The 22,681-nt window shown below is 41.9% G+C and overlaps 1 protein-coding gene across 1 annotated transcript; it reads left to right on the top strand.

Moving 5' to 3' along the window:
- Positions 1-2,144: 2,144 nt before the first annotated feature.
- Positions 2,145-6,540, top strand: CST3 (cystatin C). The gene is made up of 3 exons (XM_045833658.1): positions 2,145-2,526; positions 5,289-5,402; positions 6,233-6,540. Exons 1-3 carry the CDS (start codon positions 2,287-2,289, stop codon positions 6,314-6,316), a joined length of 438 nt encoding a protein of 145 aa, XP_045689614.1. The 5' UTR covers positions 2,145-2,286; the 3' UTR covers positions 6,317-6,540.
- Positions 6,541-22,681: the final 16,141 nt, after the last annotated feature.

Here is a 22,681-nt window from a genome sequence, read left to right as displayed (position 1 = left end):
AACTTGGGAGAGGAGGCCCAGGTGAGGTAGCCTCCAGGTGGGGAAAATCTTCCAAGGAAATTGAATATGTACTTCCACCAAGAGAGTGAATATGTGGCTTGTATACAGAATAATGACCCCTCCATCCCTGACTGATCCATTGCTATGCAAATTAGGACTCCAAATCACTGCAGTTTGATTGGTCAAAAATAGCACTCTTCAGATTGGTCGAAATGGAGCAGCTCTGATTGGTCAGTACAGAAACAAATGAAGATATAGCTGCACACCTAAAATTAGACAGGAAAGTCTCAGATCTCTTGATTGAATTTCTATTCTAGGAACTCTCTTACAAGAGTTGACTCACAATGCAGGAGAACAGTGTACAGCTAACAGCACAGACTGTGGCTTTTCTCTGATAGGCAGTGTGCATGTAAGGCCTCTGCAACAATGGCTGCTAGATTTCAGTTTTGACTTTGGGCCCAGTCAACCACAAGGAGTCTTTTTTAGCAGGTATTTTCATTCTTGGAGTCAAAACAGGGAAGCAGAGTTCCTAACTACAGAACTGAAAATCAATAACATTCTTTAGAATAAGTATCACTATATTAGTTTATCTGCTTCTGTAGAATTGAAATGTCTTCCTTCTATTTAAGTAATTATTCCCCTTCCTTTTCTCATAAATATTCTTATCTTTGCAACCAGGAAAATGACCAACAGGTCCAGCTACTGACCACCCTGAAAGCCAAACTTGTGAAGCAGGTACTGGTTGAGAAGGAAAGGGGTTTATTCAGGAGTCAGTGACCTGAGAAGATGGCAATCTCATGCCTTCAAAAACATCCATGTCTTAGTATCTAAGACATCCTGGCTAGGTTATATAGGGGAATGTGGGAAGAGGGGGGCTAACGAAATTCTGGTAACATGCAGTTTCTCAGTTCTGCCTTTGGGTTGTCTCATTGTTATCTCCTGCATGTGTCATTATGTAGTTCCATTGCTCTATCTTCAGTTTTACTCCTGATATTCAGGTGCAGTGTGTGCAGGCAGCATTTCTGTTGGTTCTGGTAGGAATTGCTGATGTTTGTCCAATTCTTGTGGTCTGGGTTGTTCCTTGGTCAGGCAGAAACAACAACTGCTAATATCTACAAATTACTCATAAGGAACCTTTTGGTATATGACTTTTCTATGAGTCTGTTAGAACAACCTATTCTATAATTATTAATTGATTAGTACTTATTTTCAATTAAGAATTGAAAATAATTATTTCAATTAAGAATTGAAATATTAAAATTTAAATAATTGAAATATTAATAATTGCACTATATGAGTTTCTGCCTAAAACAGTGTTTCTGGATTAGCTATTCTTTTGGATCTCAAATAAAGACTTCTTACCTTTCACCTTGATTTTTTTCAGTTAATATAACAAATAAAAATATTGTTAAACTAACTGTCACCTGTATGTTTTTACATTATTTAACGTGTCCACTAGAAGATAGAAAGTTACACAAGAATTCCGTTACATCTCTATAGGGCAGCCACTCTACAATGTTAAGTCCAAGGTTCACTCACCCACTTGTCCCATGTCACATACAGACCCTGGCCAGGGAGCAGCCCAAAAAAGGTTTGTTGAATAAACAAATGAGTCGTGAAAACGAGAACCCAAACTTTTTTACCGAACAGAGCTTAATTAATTCACTTATGCATGGCAAAGAAATTCCCCAGCACACAATGCAGATGAAATGTTCCCCAGTCTTTGAAATGGTACCATTGTTCTGCAAATGCTAGAATTACACTAATTGCTGGAGACCAAGAAGGATATTTTTCCCTTTTTTAAAAGAAGGAAATAGAATCCAGGGGTTACAAGCTTTTCAGACCCAGAAAAGGGTGACACCTTCTGTTGAGATCAGGGTGAACTGAGAGCACACTAGAGAAGCACACAGGGTGAACTTGAGAGCACACTAGAGAAGGTCTGGAAGTGGTGGGGAGGAGGTGGATGGAATGCGTTGGGGGAGGAGCCCAGACAGACTTTGGTTGAGGAAGGCTAGGACTCGGTGGAGGGGCCCACTCGAGGAGGAGCTGGGTGAAGTGGCAACACACAGCTAGTAAAACTATAAAGGAACAAGGCCTTGTCTGAGGAAGTGGGTGGGGGAATGTGACGAAACAGGAAAGGAGGAGCTGGGGTCGGTGTGGGGCGGGCTGAAGCAGGGTAGACTAAAGGGAATAAAAGCCTCAGCTGGAGGCGGTATTCGCGTCTCTCCGAACACGTCTTTTGTCTAGCTTTCATCCACTGTAGGTCGAGTCCCCACCGAGTCCACCATGGCTGGGTTCCTGCGCGCCCTGCTGCTCCTGCTGGCCGCCTTGGTCCTGGCCCTATCAGTGAGCTCTGCAGCCGGCGCGAGCCCCGGCAGGCCTCTCATGCCTGGCGGTCTGGCAGAGGCAGACGTCAACGAAGAGGGCGTGCAGCAAGCGCTGAACTTCGCCCTGAACGAGTACAACAAAGCGAGCAACGACGCCTTCCACAGCCGTGCCTTGCGAGTGGTGCGCGCCCGCAAGCAGGTACACCCCTGGGGTGGGGGGCTGGCAGGGCGACGGGGGCTGGAGAAGCCTTCAACTCTGGAGGGCGTGGCCCTCAGGACCAGATCAACCTACAGTTCCCACTGCCCAGCTTGCAAGAGGGATCACTCTTCCGTGCTTCTCAGCCAGGCAGTTTCCTTAGTATTTATTTAATGTGGCCCACAGACGCCACCGACCTTCATGGGTTTATTCACCAGGGCTTCATTTATGTTTTCAAGCACCAGCCAAAGTAGAAGGACGTGGCGTGGGGTCAGGGCCGTTGTCCTGCCACTTAGCTCTCTACCCTAGGCTCATGGGACTGAGGGCTCAGTGTGAGCTGGCAACTAAATGACTACAGACAAAGGAAAACCAGACTGCACAGCTAGCTGCCTTCCTGGCTCTGCCACTAAATGATTTTTTAAACACTTTTATTCCTTTTAACTTTTCACCTTGAGATGATTTCAGATTTACAGAGCCTTTACAAAAATAGCACATAGAACCCCTGTAGATTCTTCATCCAGATTACCCAAATGTTAAAATGCTGTCCTATTTGCTTTATCCATCTCCCTCCCTCTCTACATGTGCGTGGGGGTACATACATGCATTTATTTCTCTGAATCATTTGAGAGTATATGTTTCCTAAAAACAATGGCATTTTCCTACATAATCTCAGTACAATTTTGAAAATCAGGAATCAGCTGGAACAATTTTCCAATACATAGAACTTATTCAAGATGTTTGTGATTGTTTGACCAATGACCTTTATAGCCAAGGACACTCCAGGGTCATGCACTACAGCCACTGTCCCTCAGCCTCCTTTACCCTGGAGCAGCCTGTCTGACTGTTTCATCATCTTGGCATTTGTGAAAAGTCCAGCCAGCATATGCAGACTGGCACTCTGTTTGGATTGGCCTGAGGTTTCCTCAAGATTTGGGTCATGCAGAAGAGGCATGTTCTCCTAGTTTCCTCTCAGTAGGTGCCACTAAACAAATCTTCATGTCCTCCATGTGAAGTGGTATTTGGGGCCATAGGCACTCCAAACATCCTTTTTGAGGAGGGCTCTCACTGCTCACTTGGTCACCCCTTGGGTACCAGCAAACACAGAGGAGTTCAGGATATGGCCTGTGGTATATCTAGTTGGGTGCTACAGCAGAAGGTCTTGCATAAAAATCCAAACTTGCCAAGAGACCCTGGAGGAAGGGCCTTGGAGCATTGTTTCTTGCCATAGATCCTACCCATGGAGCAGGCTCTAGATTTTGAAGTCTCATTCTCCACCCTGAAATGGGTGCCCTGCCACCAATAGCTGGAGATAGTTGAGTATATAGTAGCCTAGAGAGGATCACACCTGGCCCTGCCTCTGCCAACCTGCACTGAGATTCTGGCCAGATTGGGAGTCATCATAGTCCAGAAGGGGAAGGGAGGAAGCATCAGGAAGGGCTATTGGACTTTGAGCTTGTCCTTGAAGGAAGGCTGGAATTTAGACTATCTGGTCTGCATTCCACTGATGAGCAGAACATAGCCACACAGCAACCAAGTGTGGTGTTGTGTGCTAGTGTTAGGGGTGTCCATCCTGCAGCCCATGAGCCACATGCATCCCAGATGGCTATGAATGCAGCCCACCACAAAATTGTAAATTTATTTAAAACATTATGAGATTTTTTTGTGATTACATGTCACACTGCATTTAATGTGTGGCTCAAGACAACTCTTCTTCCAAGGTAACCAAGTGACACCAAAAGGTTGGACAACCCTGGTAGGGCTTGTTATCACCTCCTCTTGAAATATCAGATAGTGGGTCAAGATCAGACCCATTTCTCCTGCAGCAGTTGGCTAGCACTCTCCCCTTTGGATGACATGTGCACTCCCTGCTCACTAGGTCCCCACCAGCCTGCTCCTCTGTACCAACCTGGTGTCATAGCTCATTAGCCCATGTGGAAAACTGACACCAGAGGGATCACAGGACTTGCTTGAGTTATATCTGACAATCTGAAGCCTGGTTCAGGCCCTTCATTTTAAGGTTTTCTAAGTTCTCATGAGGTGTGTCTGAAGCATGCCTGTATGAGGACAGGCTTCACTTCTGTAATCTCAAATGTAAAAGACATGAGGTGTATAACACATTTTAGAAGTGTTCCCATCACAAATAACTCTTAGAAGTCAGGCTTTCAAAGGACATCTTTTATTGGCCTCAAGCATCTGAATGTATGTGTGAAAAATGTCTAATTTCCTACTGCTCAGTGAGGGCATGAGTAAACTAAGTTACATGGAATGAGAGTCTTGAGGACCTGAATATTACTAACTGGATTATAGTTTCAAGGTCATTGTCATGTGAGTCTTCCTGAAGCAGAACCAGCCTTGGCTCCAGCAGAGCTGTCTCTTTGTCCTAGTCTCTGCCCTGGCTCCTGGTGCTAACATGGTTGACTTGCTGACACCCTGGCTATTTCCCCAGAACCACATCTTTAGCTCCTGGCAGAATTTTGGTGTCTGGCTTCCACCTTCTATTTTCTTGCCTCTCTTCCTGCCAGGTTGTGTAACACGTTTTCAGAGCTGCTCTGTAAGCAAGTTACAAGGGGGACCGGAGGCACATCAGTTGGCCAGCCATCAGGAGGTGGCTGGGTGCCTTCTGGGTTCTGGCTCTGGCAACCCATGGATGTTGGCCCTATATCCATGGTCCTATATCCATGGGCTTTGTGTGATAACACGAAGGTAACTGTGCCTATGTGACCTGGGCAGGTTTTGAAAGCCTATCCTACTCTTCACATGCACAGGTCGTGGCCGGGCTGAACTATTTCTTGGACGTGGAAATAGGTCGAACCACATGTACCAAGTCCCAGCCCAACTTGGCCAGCTGTCCCTTCCATATCCAGCCACACCTGAGGAAGGTATGTGCCTGATGTTGTCCAGAGGCCAGATATGCAGGGCAGAGGGGCAGGTTTGTGCCTATGTCATGGATGAGTGCTGTGGTGTGGGTAGAATGTGCATGTGTTGGGGTGTGTATGGGGGAAAGGGTGCCAGTGTGTGTGCTGGTTCCTAAGATTTCTAATTTGAATGTATAAGGATGTTTACGCTGGGACATTTGGGTACCATGTGTCTGCTGATTGGAGGAGCAGCTGGTAGGGTACATGGGGTCCTGTAACCTCAGTATCAGCCACTAGAATACATTAGCGAGTATTAGAGGCCTATAAGGGGAGAAATCTTTTCATGCTGCGCTGCTCACTGAACACCAGACTATCCCCTGCATGGAACAGTTCTTTTCATGTCTCAGCCTCTGGGGAGACCTTCCACCTTCTATTCAGATGACCCTCTTGTTACCTTCCCAATCATACTTCCTCTTTCAGGAAGGTTTCCTCGACCTGAGTTCTGCCTTCTGGACCTGTCTTAGTGCTGGCCCACTGGAGGTGAAGGGAACTACGCCTTCCGGGGCTGTGTTGCCTTACCTGGCTTCTCTTTAAAGGGCCGTGTAGGGGGTATAGCAATGTGGGTTCCTGTGGGGAGGAGGGACAGGAAGCCATCTCCTGGACTTGGAGTGATGGGATAGAGTCCAGAGTCCAATGCAGAGTCCTGCAGAGTGGTCTGGGACTGAGCAGGATAGGGGTCTAAGAGTTCTACCAAACAACCACAGTCCCTCACCTGCACTTCTGAGATCTGGTGCTGGCCATTTCCTTTTTTACTGTAACTCTAACTGACCATCATTCTCATTTCTGTTTTGTAGAAAGCACTCTGCTCTTTCCAGATATACACTGTCCCTTGGTTGGGCAAGACCTCCATGGTGAAGTCCAGCTGCCAGGACACATAGAGGATGTGACGGGCTGGACCACACTAGCTGCCTCTCACTTGCACTCCCCCACCCTGATGGAGTCCCCTCAGTGTGCTGGTCCCAGACAACAAATAGAGGCTTCTTGAGAATTGTTTGAATAGCTAAGAGGCTCTAACTTGTTTCTCTTAATTGCTTTCTAGATGACCTATCCCTGTTGCATATGTTCTGCCCCTATTTTACACAATAAAAAATAACATCAGCTACTCCTTGAATTGTTCACTGTTTGGGGATGTGCCTGAAGGGTTTACACAGTTACTTTAAGAAGAGTTCTGGAGGGCAGAGGAGGGGACAAAAGCTGATACACGTGGCCACAGTGGCATGTTAGGAGAATATGCTGCCCTTTTTCAGATGACTGAGTCATGAAGGGGGCCTAGGAAGCCAGGCCTTTGGCTCTAGTGGTTGCTGATAACCAGTAAAAATAGAGAAGGGGAACTATGCTGCTGGTTCTGAAGACTTGGCTGCTATATTTGAAAAGAAGTCAGACAGTGAGCAAAGTCTAGACAGGAAGGAGAGTTTAGATGGAGCCCATAGCCCAGGGCTTTTCTCAGCAAGGTTCTGCAGATCCATAGTTTTCAGCTGAGCTGATCAGACCTCTGGAATTGATGTGACTGCTCAGATTCCCTAAAGACTAAAGAAATAATGCTTTACATCTACTTCCCCACCTAAGAGCCTATAGGCACCAATAAGGAGTTGAAGAGTAAAAATATATGTATATTTAAAGCTGACTGGGGAAATGCCAGTCAGATTCAAAATCAATCAAGGTCAGATGCAGGCTTGGAAAAGAAAGTGTGAAAGCAACACCTTCTCTGATTTATCCTGGCAAGCTGTTGTCTATAAGGGTTTTAGTAATTTACACCTACCAGACCATTTCTGGGTCCTCAAGCATTTGTGCCTTTTCTGGTCTCAGTTGGCTGCAGAGCCTGCTTACCCCCTGACTTTATTTAAGGAACGAGCTTTGGCATTAGAGAAGTGAAACACCCCCAATAAGCCTTGAGCTGGAGATATTTGAGCCTGGGCCCTGTAGGGGAAGGGGAGGTGTGACTGGACTTAGGAATGGCATGTTTATTTTGGGGAGAGAGGCATGGCAAATCAGACTTTAGAGAGAAGTGGTGGCCTGGGCCAAAGGCCTCCTATAGGGTCTTTGCAGACTTGGAGAAAATTCTTGATTTTACAAAAGCAAGCAGCATCCAGGCACTGCAATGACATGCTGATTTCATGTAAAACCATGATTTTGGGACACTTCCAATTTAATTCTTTCTTCCTCCTGGAAGTTGGAGGTAAAAGAATGAGGTACAGTGAAAGGATGGGGGTGCTGAGAAGGGTCTGGCTGAGCATACAAGTTCTGCTGACCAATGCCTCCCATACTTTAGCCCCCTGCCTCTTCTCCCTTCCCTTTCCACTACCTAGGCCTCCTATTTACAGCTAACATCACAGGGTTCCAATTGGTACCAACCCAGTTTCCCCACCAGGTAGGGGGCTAGCCTGTGGATGCCTCAACTCTGAGGCTCTGGGTGAGGTAATGCAACCCAGAGTACTCTGACCCACTAACCTGGACATCACCAAGACCAGCATGTCTTATGGGGAAGCACAGCCCTGCAACTGCATGGTTTCACTTTGATGCTTATTTTAAATGTAAATATTAGTGTATAATTTATATAAAATATCCACATTCATAGACGTAGCACAATGATCGGCTCTGAGTAAATAGTAAATAAGTTTTAGATATTTTTTCATTGATCTTACGATATATTGTAGTGGTTTAAAATATGGCCCCATATTTTCTTTGAATTGAGAGGCAGGGTCTATGAACTGCCTCTGGATTCTGATTGTGCTTGTGACTGCTTCAACCAAAAACTATGGACTCAAGATGAGGTCAAGGAAGAACCCAGGGCTTCTGCCAAGCATTCTTGCACACCTGCCCCAGGTAAAGCCAGCATCCATGTGAGTAGCCCCACTTCTCAAAATGGCCATGCTGGAGAAGCCCCTGCTGGTAGCTGCTTAACAGCCCCCAGTTGAGCTGCCAAAGCCGGAATCAGCTGCCAGCCAATTGAATGGGCTACCATGGATGCCCATCCCAGCTGAGTTCTCAGGTAACTATAGCTCCACTGTCATCTCATAGCAGTCACATGGGAACCTCCATGCAAGAACTGCCTAGCTTCTCTCTATGAATTTCTAGTCCACAAAACCATGAGCATGAGAAAATGGTGTTGTACCACACCTCCAAGTATTAAGGTGACTCTGATATAGCCGTGGTATCTGAGATACACCATGTGTGTGTGTGTGCCTTCATGCAGGTGAAGAGGTTGAAGCCAGAGCCAGAGGCATGGATAACAACTCCACTGGTTGTGTGACCTGGGCAAGCTCCTTACTCTCCATGAACTCCATTTATCATAAGTAAGGGGACAGTACAAGCCCCTTTCTCTTCTACTTGTTCACATCTGTAAAGCACCTAGAACAGCTCAGTTTATTACATAAATAGATAGTATTCCAAGCAGAATGCTAACACATTTTTATATGGTGTTCCATGAGTATTTCATTTTTTTCAAATGATATTATTAACCACTTTTTTTCCTGTGAGGTTTCTAAGAGCTATTTCAAAAGGCCATCATTTGTATAGTGTCATAGGTCATCGGTCAGTTTCTGCATCTCAGGCTTAAATCTAGCAGGGTTTATTTTTCTGTGCCAACTACTCCATTTTAAATATATTGTATTAATATCTATTAGGTAAAGGCTCATTCTATTTATTCTTTGATAAATTTTATTTCTAAATGTTTTGTATTTATTCTTCAAAATGAAAAATAATTTTTAAGTTCAAAAAGAATTATTGTGTTTTAAACTAGGATGATTTTGAATGTATATTTCCATTTAGCAAAAAAACCCTAAAATTGACACTTAATATCCAAGTTTTTCATTTCAAAAACCTCCTGCCATGTGTTTGTGCTCTTATTATGTTCTTCAGTCACATAATGTAACTTTTTATGCATCTTTCATATTTCCTGTGAAATTTATGCCTGGATATTTTATATTTCTCTCAGGAATATTTCCTACAGTATGTCTCACTACTCATTGATGATAGAAAAAAATTATTGACCTTGTCTGCTTTTATTTTATCAGTTTTGGTGTCTCATGATTAATAGGTCCTTAGAGGATTGGTGTTTTGTGGCTTATTACTGCTATGAGATGCAGAAAGTCAGGAGTGGCTTTGGACAAGGCCACAAATAATATCAAAAGAAGCAGAGAGGGGAAAACATCAACCCTGTCCCAAGCCTACATGGTCAAGCTAGAGAGCTGGTCATGGGAAGACAACTGTCTAGTCACCTGTTTCTCTTCATTATACTCTACTGTGTGAACAAAAACACATAAAATTGAGAAACAGTGCATCAAACGGTAACCCAAACATGGAGCAGATTCTCTTCAAAGCAGCTGTTCTGCCATCTTACCTTTGGCATTGGGTTTACTGAGGGGTTTGGGGGTGGTGTCACCTCAGTATCATCTGAGGTTTATGCAGCCCAGAGTCAGATACACTTAAGTGTTATTCAGATGTCAGCTGGGTCCCCAGCTCACTGAGACCAGATAAGGTGTATAAATAATCTCAAGCATGGCTGCCTGTGCAATCACCGGGAAAGTTTTAAAAAAGAGTGATGCGTGGTTGCACCCTAAGAAATTCTGACTCAGTTGGTCTGTGCTGGGGCCTAGGCACTGGAATTTTGAAATACTACCCAACTAATTCTGAAAGGAACTGCATAACTATAACTCAATTAGATTTCCTCTAAAAGTCCAATTACTTCTCAAACATCTGCAATTTTCAGCAGGTGCAGGGTTCTCTCTCAAAAGTAATGTCAACATCTAGACATGCTTTTCGTGCTAGGGATCTCTGCAAATATATAACACAGCCCTCTCCTTGAGTCCCAGTAAATAAAACACAACCAAACAAAATCACACAAAAACATCCTTCAACTAAAGCACTGGTTAAGTCATTGAACGTTTGTGGAAATTTCAAATAGCTCTACAGGTTTCTGTGGAGCAGTAATCTTGGTATCTTCAACCTCAGCACTTTGCATCCCTGTCTTTGAAATACCCTTGACCTCATTACTAGAGGTAGTTGCCAATTGACCTTTACCCTACTGAATCACTGACCTTATTTCTTTGTTCTTCTCTCCTTGGCATTTCCTATTTGTCCACTCTGTCCTTTCCCTATGGATCCCTCAACTGGTCCCAATTTTCCCTCTGTGAGGGAGAGCAGCTCAGCTCTTTCTAAACTTTCCTAAACCCATCAAGGTTCTCAGAAAATAGTGTTTCCTAGTAAACAGGATCTACCCTTTTAGTGAAGTACTTTGATCATGAATAGCAACGTATTTTTCTTTTACCCAGATCCAGGCTCCCAAGGAATAAGCTAAGGAAAATACCTGCCTTTCCTAAATGGCTACCAGCTGATAAATGGTGTGGAGGAATGGTTACCCCTTGGGCCCTGTGTGTTTCTCACTGATCACACTATCCATATTGAGGTAACATCACCCAATAGTCCTTGAGGTGGGTATTGACTTACAAACCAGAGAGTGCCCTGCATTCTTATGATAAAACAGCAAGATAATGATTCCTGTGGTAACACCCTCTCCTTCCCTCTCATTCCACCTGTGAGCAAGGAAGGTGACTTCACCTTTTGAGCCATGGTTTGGAGAATGTGACCTTGGCTAAGTCAGTCTGGACAGCCCATTCCCCTAAGCCTTAGTGATAGGCTTAAAGAAGGCATATCACCCAAGCCTGGGGTGTCCTGGATTAGTGGTGGGATTTTGTTTGAACTATTTGAAAAGTAGGCTCTCTCTTTCCTCCTGGGTATGAAGATGAGAAGACAGGAGATCCAAAGCAACTGTTTGAGAATGAAGACAAATTACAGGGGGCAAAATAACTAAGTCAAGAGACAATACAGAGCACTTCACTTATATCACTTGAGTTCCTGCACTAAGCAGTGCTTGTTGTCAACCTTTCCTCTGGACCTCTTAATTATGTGAAACAGGCCTGTTGGGTTGTTTTTCTGGCACTTGTGCTCTTATGAGTCTTAACTAACACAGAGAAGCAGAAACTGAATTTACCATTCATTTTCCAGAGCTGATTGTCTCATGAAATTTCTTGACTGTTTCAAAAGTAACACCCCAAGGGGTCACCTTACAGAAAGTAGAGGTTCTGCCTGCTCTGTAGACCTCAGAGGCATCAGAATACTATTAAAAGTGCAACAGTGATAGGCTGAACTGTGCCTAACAAACAGAGGCATGACTCAGACTATTAGCGTCATTAGGGTATCCATCACTATAAACAAAAATTTTTGTGAAAAAAATAATAGATCTATTGTCAGTGGAATCTTGAAAGCCTAAGCGGCAAAATCAACAGTCATGAGTCAAGCACTTAAAAGCTGTTAAAGCACTCACCACCTAAATCGAAGACTCCCATGCTAGGATGAGTAGGTTACAGAATAGGTCACTTGCGAATGCCAAGAAAATTTCTGTGCAAATGAAGTATACTGTAAAACATCACAGAACTCCCAACTCAGTGACATATCCCCTTCAGATATTAATTTGGCTCTAAGAGACTCAAGTCTTAGTTAAAGAAATGGGACCCTCAGCTTTCAAAGAATTGAACACTCTACCTTGCAGAACAATAGTCCTAAAAAGTATAGCTATCTACAAAAAAATTTTTTAATCTTTTATGGCAACCTAGAATTATAGTGGTTATTATGAAGACTGCCCCCCGTATATAACTGTGAAAACTGGGTTTCAGCCACTTACCACATTTAATCCACATGACCCAGGGATTTGTGCTGAAGGAAATAGGTTTTTATTAACAGGGTTCCAATGTTGGGGGAATGGACAGCACTCCTGCCCTGACCCCTTCTCTCTCATGAGACCCAGAACTTCCTTTGCTCCCCAAAAAACTATAAACAAAGTCATGCCCAGAAGTTCCCCATTTCCTTATCTGTCCTGAAGCCGGTCACACAAATATCCAGCCTTTCTGTTATGTGCCCTGTGGGTTTTGGAGTCACCATCCTCCCAGAGCAGCTCTCTTTTTCAGGATCTGGGGTGCACTGCTCACAGTTTCCATGTAGCAGTCCAAAAACCATGTGCTGTACTCCACTGCATCATGGTGTCCCAGATGCTGGAGCCCAGGAACATACCTATTCCAGTGTGGGACCCTGTCTCCAGGAGTAGGCTCTCATCCATGAGGGGCCTAAGCACCCAGTGGGCCCAGCAACTTCTGGTCCCACAAGGGAGCAAGGCCAGAGGCCCAGAATGTTCAAATACTAAATCCCAGAGAGAGAGCTTACACACCAAGTAAGCATGACTTCTCCATACCAAGCGAGAGAGAGAGAGAGGCAGATCCTTTTCACACCTTTTCTTTGAAAAGCCCTCACAAAATCCCATGTGTGTGATAAGCTAGTGGGAGTGTCCAGCTTTTCCTATGGTGTACCAGTGTCTGCCATTTTTGTCACCTCCCCAATGTCTTTGACCCTCTTTCAGCTGCCATCTTTAGTCAGGACAAAATTTCCCCAACCACATGCAAGCACATGTGCATCTGTCTATCCTGGATGGGGCATCCGGCCACCACAGCTACTGCAGGTGCTGTATGAGCTTTTGCCCCAGCTATGTCATAAGCCATTCTGCTGGTACATGTTCTCACAGTCATGTTTACAGTTTGCCCCAGGCATCATCCTTCTTCCACAGATCCTTCCTTCAGGAAAGCATGGACTGTTTTATTTGCCTTTGTTATGAAACATATGTTAAAAACTGTGCCTTCCGCTCTGTGGGTACCCTTCCTGCCCCTTTCCTTTTTGCAGGGATTTTTTTGGGGGGTTAAGGTTCCCCTGTTTCCAGGGACTTCTGCTCCAATATACCCTGCTACAGTCAAACAAGATTGTTCATTTATGAAATGCACATGAAAGCAAGAGTTTCTGAATCAACTAAGAAAGGGCTTTAATTTGTATGTAGAAAACTCCAAGTCTTAGATTCCAAAGTAACTTCATTGAATGACTAATTGCAAAAGGCTAATGAAGCACTGAAGATACAAAATTTACCTAAAACAAAAGACTGTAAGACTGACTCATACTACTTTTTCTGTCACCCTTACCTGAATATTCAATCTACTAACCCCTGTCTGAATTGACATTCTATTCTGAAGAGGCTAAAATAGACTGTAAACAAAAGTTTACCAAGTTATTGGTCTTACAGATGCAACAGCTCCAAAGCCCAAAACCTAAAACAACACTTGGACCTTCTCTATTGCATCCTCCTAGGCATCCATTGTCAAAACACTGGCCTAAAAATTAGTGTCTCATGGCCCAAATATTAGTGTCTCATTTGCAATCAATTGAGACTACCCTCAAAGGAGAGCCCTCCATGTGGATTGCTCCTAGGGTCAAAAGGATTCTATGCGATTCTCTCATAAACTGCTATGAGTTATTCCCTTAAATAGCCAAGGGTAAACCAAAATTAAAATTGTTGTTATAAGAAATGTTCAAACCTACCATCAACATAAAAATGTCCAAACCTATAGAGAATTTAATAAGAGTTTATTTGAGCCAAAACTGATGACCATTGCTGGAAAGCAAGATTTTAAATGCTCTGGAGAAATTACAGTTTCTCTAATTCTTTTCTGCAATTAAAAATAATAAATAAGGAAGGAAGATTACATAAATATGGGAGAAAGCAAGACAAGGATTGGATTACAGAATAATTAACAAGGTTATGTGCTCTCTTGAGGGTTGTTTTCCTTATTTCAAAATTGTGTTAACCTAGAAGCACAAGAACAATGGACAAAGCTTCTTTAAGACAAAGATAATTTTTTTTACTAAAAAAGTTACATTAATGAGGCATGACTACCCACCATGACCAGTCAGTAATTTATGTCCAGTTAGTAATTAATAATCAGATTATCCTGTGGGATTATTTTCTATAGTGTGTGGGGGCTCCGCCCACAGGTCCCCCCCTGCTGCCATGGATGAAAATAAGTCTACCAAGACATGATCTGCTTGGGGAGGAAAGATGGCCAATCTCTCAAAGGAGAAGGGCCAGGAGCCTGTTCCTCAATGGGCTTTTATTGGGTTCATTTGCACAGGAATACAGATAAAGCTCATTAATCATTGCCAGGCAGTAAGGATCAAACAATAGATAACAAAGAACTCTGAGGGCCTATTTTGAGTCAGTGTTAGATAGCTAAATAGCTGTAAAACTTTGAGGAACAAACTTAATTCTTGCTTGTACCCTTATCATTTAATTGAGAGCATTCTAAACAAAGCAGGTTTCACAGGATTTTACATATTCTCTCTCAGGCCTGATCACCTGGGGAACCTGCTCTTTCCAGCACAGGGCTGCACCACCTTCTGTCATTATTTCAGGCTTAGGTGGAGCAAGGGAAGTAAGGCAGCCAGGAGATTAGGAGATTTCTCAGAGACAGAATGAGGACTCAGGCTTTTTCAAAGCCAAGGGGTGAGAGTCCATCACCCCCTTTTGCTGTAGTCCCCCAAGTCCTTCCTTGGGGTCGTCCCACATGATTGTGCCTGTCTTAGGTCGTTCCCCTCTTTGGGGAATCTTACCCATCATTGGCTAACTGACCAAGCATTGGGGTCCAGTTATGGATGAAGTAAAAGGAGCAGAAGCAATGCTCCTGCTAGGGAGATAAGCTTTTGTCTCCTTGGTGGCTTAGGTCCAAAGTCATTCCTTCAGCCTTAGCCTTGGTGGGGGTTACAGCCTCTGAAATCAGGCAGGGAAGTTCCCAACACTATAGAACCCCTTTTTCTTTCATGTAAAATCACCCATTTTTGTCATAAATCAAACCAAAGGATGAATTGGTGGCCAGATTTTGTCAGATGGTATTGGTCTCACAACACTAAGAAGGCCTATTCCTAGGAAGTCTTGGTATTAGTGTTGTCTTATTGAAATGGTGGACTATTGAGAATGAGCAATACCAAAATCCTGGGATATGAATTGAGGTCAAATTTTCCCAAAAGGGGAAGGCAGTCAGGTCTTATGGCCTTCATTTGTATATTGTGAACTATCATGATATGAGTTTTTCTGTCTGTCTAATTTTTCTGTATTTTGCATCTAAAAAACATTTAGATAGGTTATGAAAGAGTATTAACAGCTATTTTGAAGATTTTCTTTCTGTATTTTAGAGATAGGGGAAGTGAGGGAGAAAGAAAAGGAGAAAAACATCAATGTGAGAGAGAGGCAACAATCAGTTGCCTCTCGTATGCTCTCCCACCAGAGACTGAATCCATTTCAGTCATATGAATCCATTTCAGTCATATGCCCTGATTGGCAATCAAATTATGACCTTTCTCTTTGTGGGATGATGCGCAACTAACTGAGACAAACCAGTCAGTATAGTATTAACAGTTATTTTATATATATTCAGTAATCAAACAGTTGGGCTATATAGAAAAATCCAAAGAACAAGTATAACTCTTATTACAATTAATATCATTAGCAGACAGGTAAAGACAATTAAACAATTGGTTTCTGAGTTAAACATTGGTTTGTAGGTATACAAGCATTGTCAATATCTTGGCACAGACATCTACCTCTGATGGTGGTTTCTCATCCAAGAGGGATCTTCAAGGGATCATTGAGAAGAATATCAGACACAAAAGTAGATGTTTATTCACAGTTAGGTACCTGATAAGGTCCCTCTTAATGAGATTGAATACTGTGTTTTATTTGGTGTCCTTTCCAATAACAAAAAAAAGAAACTCCAGCTTTAAAGCCTGTTTTCTGAGAGCTTGCTGTGAAAGGAATTGGTTGCCTGTTTGGTGTTTTCTTGAAGATATCCCCTTTCAGTAATGCCAGGTCATAAGTTCCTCATCAATCAGTTATTTTTAGTTTTTTCTTTTTCTTTTAAAGATTTTATTTATTTATTTTTAGAGAAAGGGGAAGGGAGGGAGAAGGAGAGGGAGAGAAACATCAATGTGTGTTTGTCTCCTGTGTGCCCCCCTGGCAAGGGACCTGGATAGCAAGCTAGGCATGTGCCCTGATTGAGAATTGAACCAGTGACCCTTTGGTTTGCAGGCCTGTGCTCAATCCACTGAGCTACACCAGCCAGGGCCAATAAGTTATTTTTAGATCCAGCTTAAATGCACTACATAGCATGAAGTAATAAAAAACTGCAAAAATGGGGAAACATGTCCATCTTAGGTTTTTCATAGCCCCAACTTAATTAATTTACACATTGTTTACCCAAACAATATAACCTAGAAGGTTTTCTTTTATAATTTATTTTACAATGCTTCCCATTCAATTTAACATAAAGAACAAATTCTTTGAGGTGTTCCAAGGGGATCTGAAACACTGAACATTTATTCTTACATATATTGAAATTTTAACCCTTAAAACCTCATTTTCTAGTAAAAACTAACAATGTAAGAAATTAGCACTTTTAGCTTAGACATTTATAAACTCTAGAAACATTTTTCATAGATATCTAAATCAGTTATTAACTTGGACTATTTTTGTAAAGCTGGATAAAATATACTTATGTAATATCAATAATTCAAAAGACAGTTCTGCTCTACTTGAAACAACAAACTGACTTTTACTTACTAAGTGTTAATCTTAGACTATGTGAACTTGTAAAGTATTTGAGTTAGTTTCTATACTTCTAAAGAATTTTAGAATACTGAATCCTTACAAGCACTTGCTTGTAAATTAGTTTTAATAATACCATCTTCAGATAGAAAATTATTTCACATTTGCAACATGCATATGTAGACACGTACACCAGACACAAAGACCAGCTGAATCAAAATTTTGTTTTGGAGGCAATTGCAATTTTGTATCTGTTCTTGACAAGTCAAGTTCCAAATAACCTTCTTCCTTTTAAAATAAGAACAGTCATTTTTATTTATTTTTATCTGTATAATATTTTTATTTATTGATTTTAGAGAGAGGGGAAGAGAGGGGGGAAAAGAGAGAGAGGGAGAGAAACATGGATTTATTCCACTTATTTATGCATTCATTTGTTAATTCTTGCATGTGTCTTGACTGTGGATCAAACCTACAACTTTGGCATGTTGGGATGATGATGAGGACAGTCATTCTTAATATCTCAAAGAATTGATTAGCACCTACACATCATAGGTTGATCCATTTACCTAAATCTTTGTGAAGCTTTGAGAGACCAATAAAATACAGCCCCCTTTTCTAATTGTGTGTTCAAAAGATTAGTTTAGAAATATCAAAGGATCCTTATCTTGGCCACCTTAGCATTGACAGGAGGCTGACTGTCATAGGACTTGTTGAACTCAGATGCCTGATTTCCCATAGTCATCTTGAGATTTATAGAGTCAGAACAAACTTCTAGGGAAAAAACAGCTTTTACATGCACATCTCCTGACAAGCCAAATGAAGTGGATATCCCTATAGAACTGCTTTATTCCCCAGAGCTAATTTTTCTCAGGCAACCACATAAAGATTCTTAATCACCTAAGAATATTAGAGCAAGGGCCAGCAAGAGCTTATGTGATATTTCCCAAACCACTATGCTTTTAAGGCATGGGACCCCAGCTTAAGGTGAAACTGTTCTACTGTGCTCTGCCCTTCACAAAAAACAAACAACTCTCCCTGGGTCTCCCTCAGACTTTTCCAGGGAAGATTGCATTACCACATTGGGTGCCTCACAAAGCCTATGTCTACCAATCCATATTTGGGAAACTGCAACAAATACAGTCACCCCATTGGCTATTTGGGTTGGGGAAGCAAGTGTCCTTTCTCTTTCAGAACTAAAGAAGAACTTAGTCTTTCATTTAACCAGCAAAGATTTTGTTTAGACTCTCAGTAAGCAATCCAATAAAAAGCCAAAATTAAAAGCAGCAACCCAGGACTTCTAGCCAAGATAGAGGTGTACATAGATATACTTTGCCTCCACACAAACCAAAAGACATACAACAAATCTAAAAACAAAAAAAACAACCAGAACTGCCAGAAAATCAAACCATATAGAAGCACAAGAGCCAAGGAGTTAAAGAAGATGCCCTGGCCAGTGTAGCTCAGTGCATTGAGCATGGACTGCAAACAAAAGGATCTAAGGTTCGATTTCCAGTCAGGGCACATACCTGGGTTGTGGGCCAGGTCCCCAGTGGGGGCCACGTGAGAGGCAGCCATACATTGATGTTTTTCTCCCTCCCTTACCCCTCTCTAAAAATAAATAAATCAATAAATAAAAAACTTCAAAAAACACATTTAAGAACAAACAGTCATAGGAGAGGTAGAGATGGGCAGCTGGGGTAGAGAGGGAGCCCAACAAGGTGGCAGCTGGTAGAGCACATGATCCCATATTTGTGTGCAAATAAATGGAAACAACTGGGGAGCCAGACAGACCACGCAACCCAGGATTGCAGTGCAGGGAAATAAAACCTCAAAACCTCTGACTAAAAAATCCTGTGGGGGTTGAGGTGGCAGGAGAAACTACCAATCTCACAGGAGAACGAGTTGGAGGAACCCACAGGGTACCTAGAACAATCACAAGCTTCCCTTCCCACCACCAGAATCAGCACCAAAGGGTCCAATTTGCTTGTGATAAGTGACTGAAAGCCAGTGGAGAGCCAAACAAGCCACACTGTTCCCTTTCAGACCCCTCCAGCACATATAGCTACACAACGCAACAACCTGGGTTACCCTGCCCTGGTGAATAACTAAGGCTCTGAATCTTACTATGTAACAGGTGCACTGAGACAAAAAAAAAAATAAGGCCCAAATGAAAGAACAGATCAAAGCTTCAGAAAAAATACAACTAAGTGATGAAAAGCTAGCCAACCTAGCAGATGCAGAGTTCAAAACACTGGTAATCAGGATGCTCACATTAATAGTTGAGTATGATTGCAAAATAGAAGAAAAAGGGGAGGTTATGGAAAGTGAAATAAAGGAAAATGTATAGGGAACCAACAGTGAAGGGAAAAAAACCAGGACTCAAATCAATGGTTTGGACCAGAAGACAGAAGTGAACATTCAACCAGAACAAAATGAAGACACAAGAATTCAAAAATATGAGGAGAGGCTTAGAAACCTCTTGGATAACTTTAAACATTCCAAAATCTGAATCATAGGGATGCCAGAAGGAGAAGAGGAAGAGCAAGAAATTGAAGATTTATTTGAAAACATAATGAAAGAGAACTTCCCTAATCTGGTAAAGGAAATAGACTTCCAAGAAGTCCAGGAGTCCCAAAAATGTTGAACCCAAGGAAGCACACATCAAGGCACATTATCATTACATTACCCAAAATTAAAGATAAGGAGAGAATCTTAAAAGCAGCAAGAGAAAAGGAGACAGTTACCTACAAAGTAGTTCCCATAAGACTATCAGCTTATTTCTCAAAAGAAACCTTGCAGTCAAGAAGAGGCTGGAAAGTTTTCAAAGTCATGAAAGGCAAGGACCTACATCCAAAATTAGTCTATCCAGAGAAGCTATTATTTAGAATGGAAGGCAGATAAAGTGCTTCCCAGATAATGTCAAGTGCAAGGAGTTCATCATCACTAAGCCCTTATTATAGAAAATGTTAAAGGGACTTATCTAAGAAAAAGAAGACAATAAAAAATATGAACAGTAAAATAACAGACTCACAACTATCAACAACTGAATCTAATAAAAACAAAAACAAACTAAGCTAACAACCAGAACAGGAATCAATTCATAGAACTAGAGATCACACAGAGGATTATCAGCAAAGAAGGGGAGGTGGAGAATAAGGGAAAAGGTATAGGGAATAAGAAGCATAAAAGGTAGGTACAAAATAGACAGATTAAGAATAGTATGGGAAATAGAGAAGCCAAAGAACTTATATGTGTGATCCATGGACATGAACTAAGGTGGTAGAATGCTGGTGGGAGGGAGGGTACAGGGTAGAAGGGAATAAAGGGGAGAGAAAAATGGGACAACTGTAATAGCATAATCAGTTGACTGTATTTTATAAAATAAATAAAAGTAGCAACCCATTTGCTTCTTTCCCTGGGTTATGTCAGTCCTTAACCACTTTGAGAATATTGTAAGAAAAGCTTAAGTTAAAAGTCATAACTCTCTTAAAACATGGAGGACCAGGATTCTGAGAGAAACACACCCAAGTTCATTTCATGTGAAGCACAACAGGCCCCTGCAGGTACCTAGCACGAGGATATGGTGCACAGGGTGGTTCTCTCTGGGTTTCTTTGGAATTCTGCTGACTTCACCAAGTAAATTTCAATGTAAAAAATGTCCAGACTTGCCCTGGCTGGTATAGCTCAGTGAATTGAGCATGGCCTGCAAACCAAAGGGTCCCAGGTTTGATTCCCAGTCAGGGCACATGCCTGGGTTGCAGGTCAGGTCCCCAGTAGGGGGTGCATAAGACACAGCCATACATTGATGTTTCTCTCCCTCTTTCCCTCTCTTACCCTCTGTCTAAAAATAAATAAAATCTTTATTTTAAAAATGTCCAAGCTTATAAAGAATTTTTTAAATAAAAAGTTATTTGAGCCAAACAGAGGACACACCTGAAAGCAAGATCTTAGCAGACTTTGACAAATGCTTCCCAGAAAGGCAATTTGAAGTTTCATTTTTCTGCATTTGGAATTAAAGAGGGAATGTAAGTAATATTACATAAAAATGGGAGGAATCAATGCAGGGGTTTAATTACAATATGTATTTGGGGATTATGTGCTCTTTTAAAGGTGGTAATGCTTCTGAGTGGTCTAAAAAAGAAGCTTTCAAAGATGTGTTGATCTAGATGCACCAAAACAATGAACAGGTTTGTTTAAGGCAAAGATAACCTTTTACTAAAGAAGTTATATGCCTGGGGCATCACTACCCACCAGGACCTGCTTTGTTAAGAATTATAATCATAAGCCCTGGCTGGCGTAGCTCAGTGGATTGAGCGCGGGCTGGGAACCAAAGTGCCCCAGGCTCGATTCCCAGCCAGGGTACACGCCTGGGTTGCAGGCCATAACCCCCAGCAACCGCACATTAATCTCTCTCTCTCTCTCTCTCTCTCTCTCTCTCTCTCTCTCTCTCTCTCTCTCTCTCTCTTTCTCCCTCTATCTCCCTCCCATCCCTCTCGAAAAAGAAATAAATAAAATCTTAAAAAAAAGAATTATAATCAGATTACCTTATGAGGCTACTTTTCACAGAATCTCTTTTTTTCTCCAAAAAGTTAATGGAAAACTTTGCCAAATTCTGTTAGGTACCAGGGATAAACTCTTTACTTTATATCCCATTTATTCTGGAGCCTGCAGATGAAATCCTGGGAAAACTGGCAGAAGTAAGTGTTAATATAAGAAAAGTCCAAACCTGAAGAGAATCTTTCTGAGTTTATGTGAGCCTAACTGATGACAATTGCTAGGAAGCAAAATCTCAATGGATTGAGAAAATGCTCTAGAGAATGGCAATTTTACAGTTTATTTTATACATTAATTAGAATCAATGGAAAAAAAGAATCAAAGGGGGAGAGGTAAGGAGGGTTACATGAGATCTATTGGTTGTAGATTAAGAGGGCGGGAGAAAGCAAAGCAAGAGAAGTCTCTGGATTAGATAAAAAATAAAATGGAGAGACACATACTTCTTTTACGTTAACTGGTACAGGTACTTAATAATTAACATTTACAGCCCATAGTGGTGACATGTGAGGGAATAAGATAACAATGAGAAATTCTGTGGTCAGATGCTCTGACGCAGCAGTTTTGCTCTGAGGAGTCTGGGAAGGGAGACCACTCTGATATTTCAAAGTATATTATCTTAGATTGAAAAAAAAAAGATAGGTTCCCTTATGGTCAAGTTTTACCTTGTCAAGAAAGCTGCAGGCCTTGGATGTGACTGCCCTCCATGATCCACTTTTAGTCAGTAATTTTAATGTTTAGACATCTTATATGGTTACTTTCAACCATGCAGGCTTCCCTGGAACTTGTCAGGTTTAGTATGTGGCCCTTTCTTCATTCACTTGTGCAACAGGTGAAAGAGTTCTTACCAAAGTCAGCTTTTCTGTTCAAGAGTAGAAGGTAACTTTTATGTTGTCCTTTTCTTTCCAAATTTAGACTCCTGTGAGTTTGGTTTAGGGATACCCATTAACTACTAATTCTTTTCTTTACCAGGAACAGCTACTGACATCTTATTTATCATTGTGTCTTAGTTCCTGTTTCTCACTGTGATTATCTATAAAGTTTTTGAAGCAACAATTACCAAAGTGTGGTTCTTGGATAAGCAAGAGCAACAACAGCAACCAAGAATTTGTTAGAATATATATAAATTCTCAGGCCCTACACCAGCCAGGCTAAATCAGAAACTCTGGAGTAAGGCTCCATTATCTGCATGTTAATATTATAAATTGTGGTAGGCAGCCTCCTG

This window comes from Phyllostomus hastatus, unplaced genomic scaffold, assembly GCF_019186645.2.
Source record: "Phyllostomus hastatus isolate PE091 unplaced genomic scaffold, TTU_PhHast_1.1 phas_contig_17, whole genome shotgun sequence".
NCBI lineage: Eukaryota > Metazoa > Chordata > Mammalia > Chiroptera > Phyllostomidae > Phyllostomus > Phyllostomus hastatus.
Note: the sequence above shows the minus strand (reverse complement) of the source record. Positions and strands in the feature narration are given on the sequence as shown.

Bases quoted from the DNA above. Each gene is read 5' to 3' on its own strand.
- CST3 (XM_045833658.1), top strand. From the start codon at position 2,287: ATGGCTGGGTTCCTGCGCGCCCTGCTGCTCCTGCTGGCCGCCTTGGTC. The intron at 2,527-5,288 runs GTACACCCCTGG...TCACATGCACAG, and splicing joins TGGTGCGCGCCCGCAAGCAG to GTCGTGGCCGGGCTGAACTA. The intron at 5,403-6,232 runs GTATGTGCCTGA...TCTGTTTTGTAG, and splicing joins TCCAGCCACACCTGAGGAAG to AAAGCACTCTGCTCTTTCCA.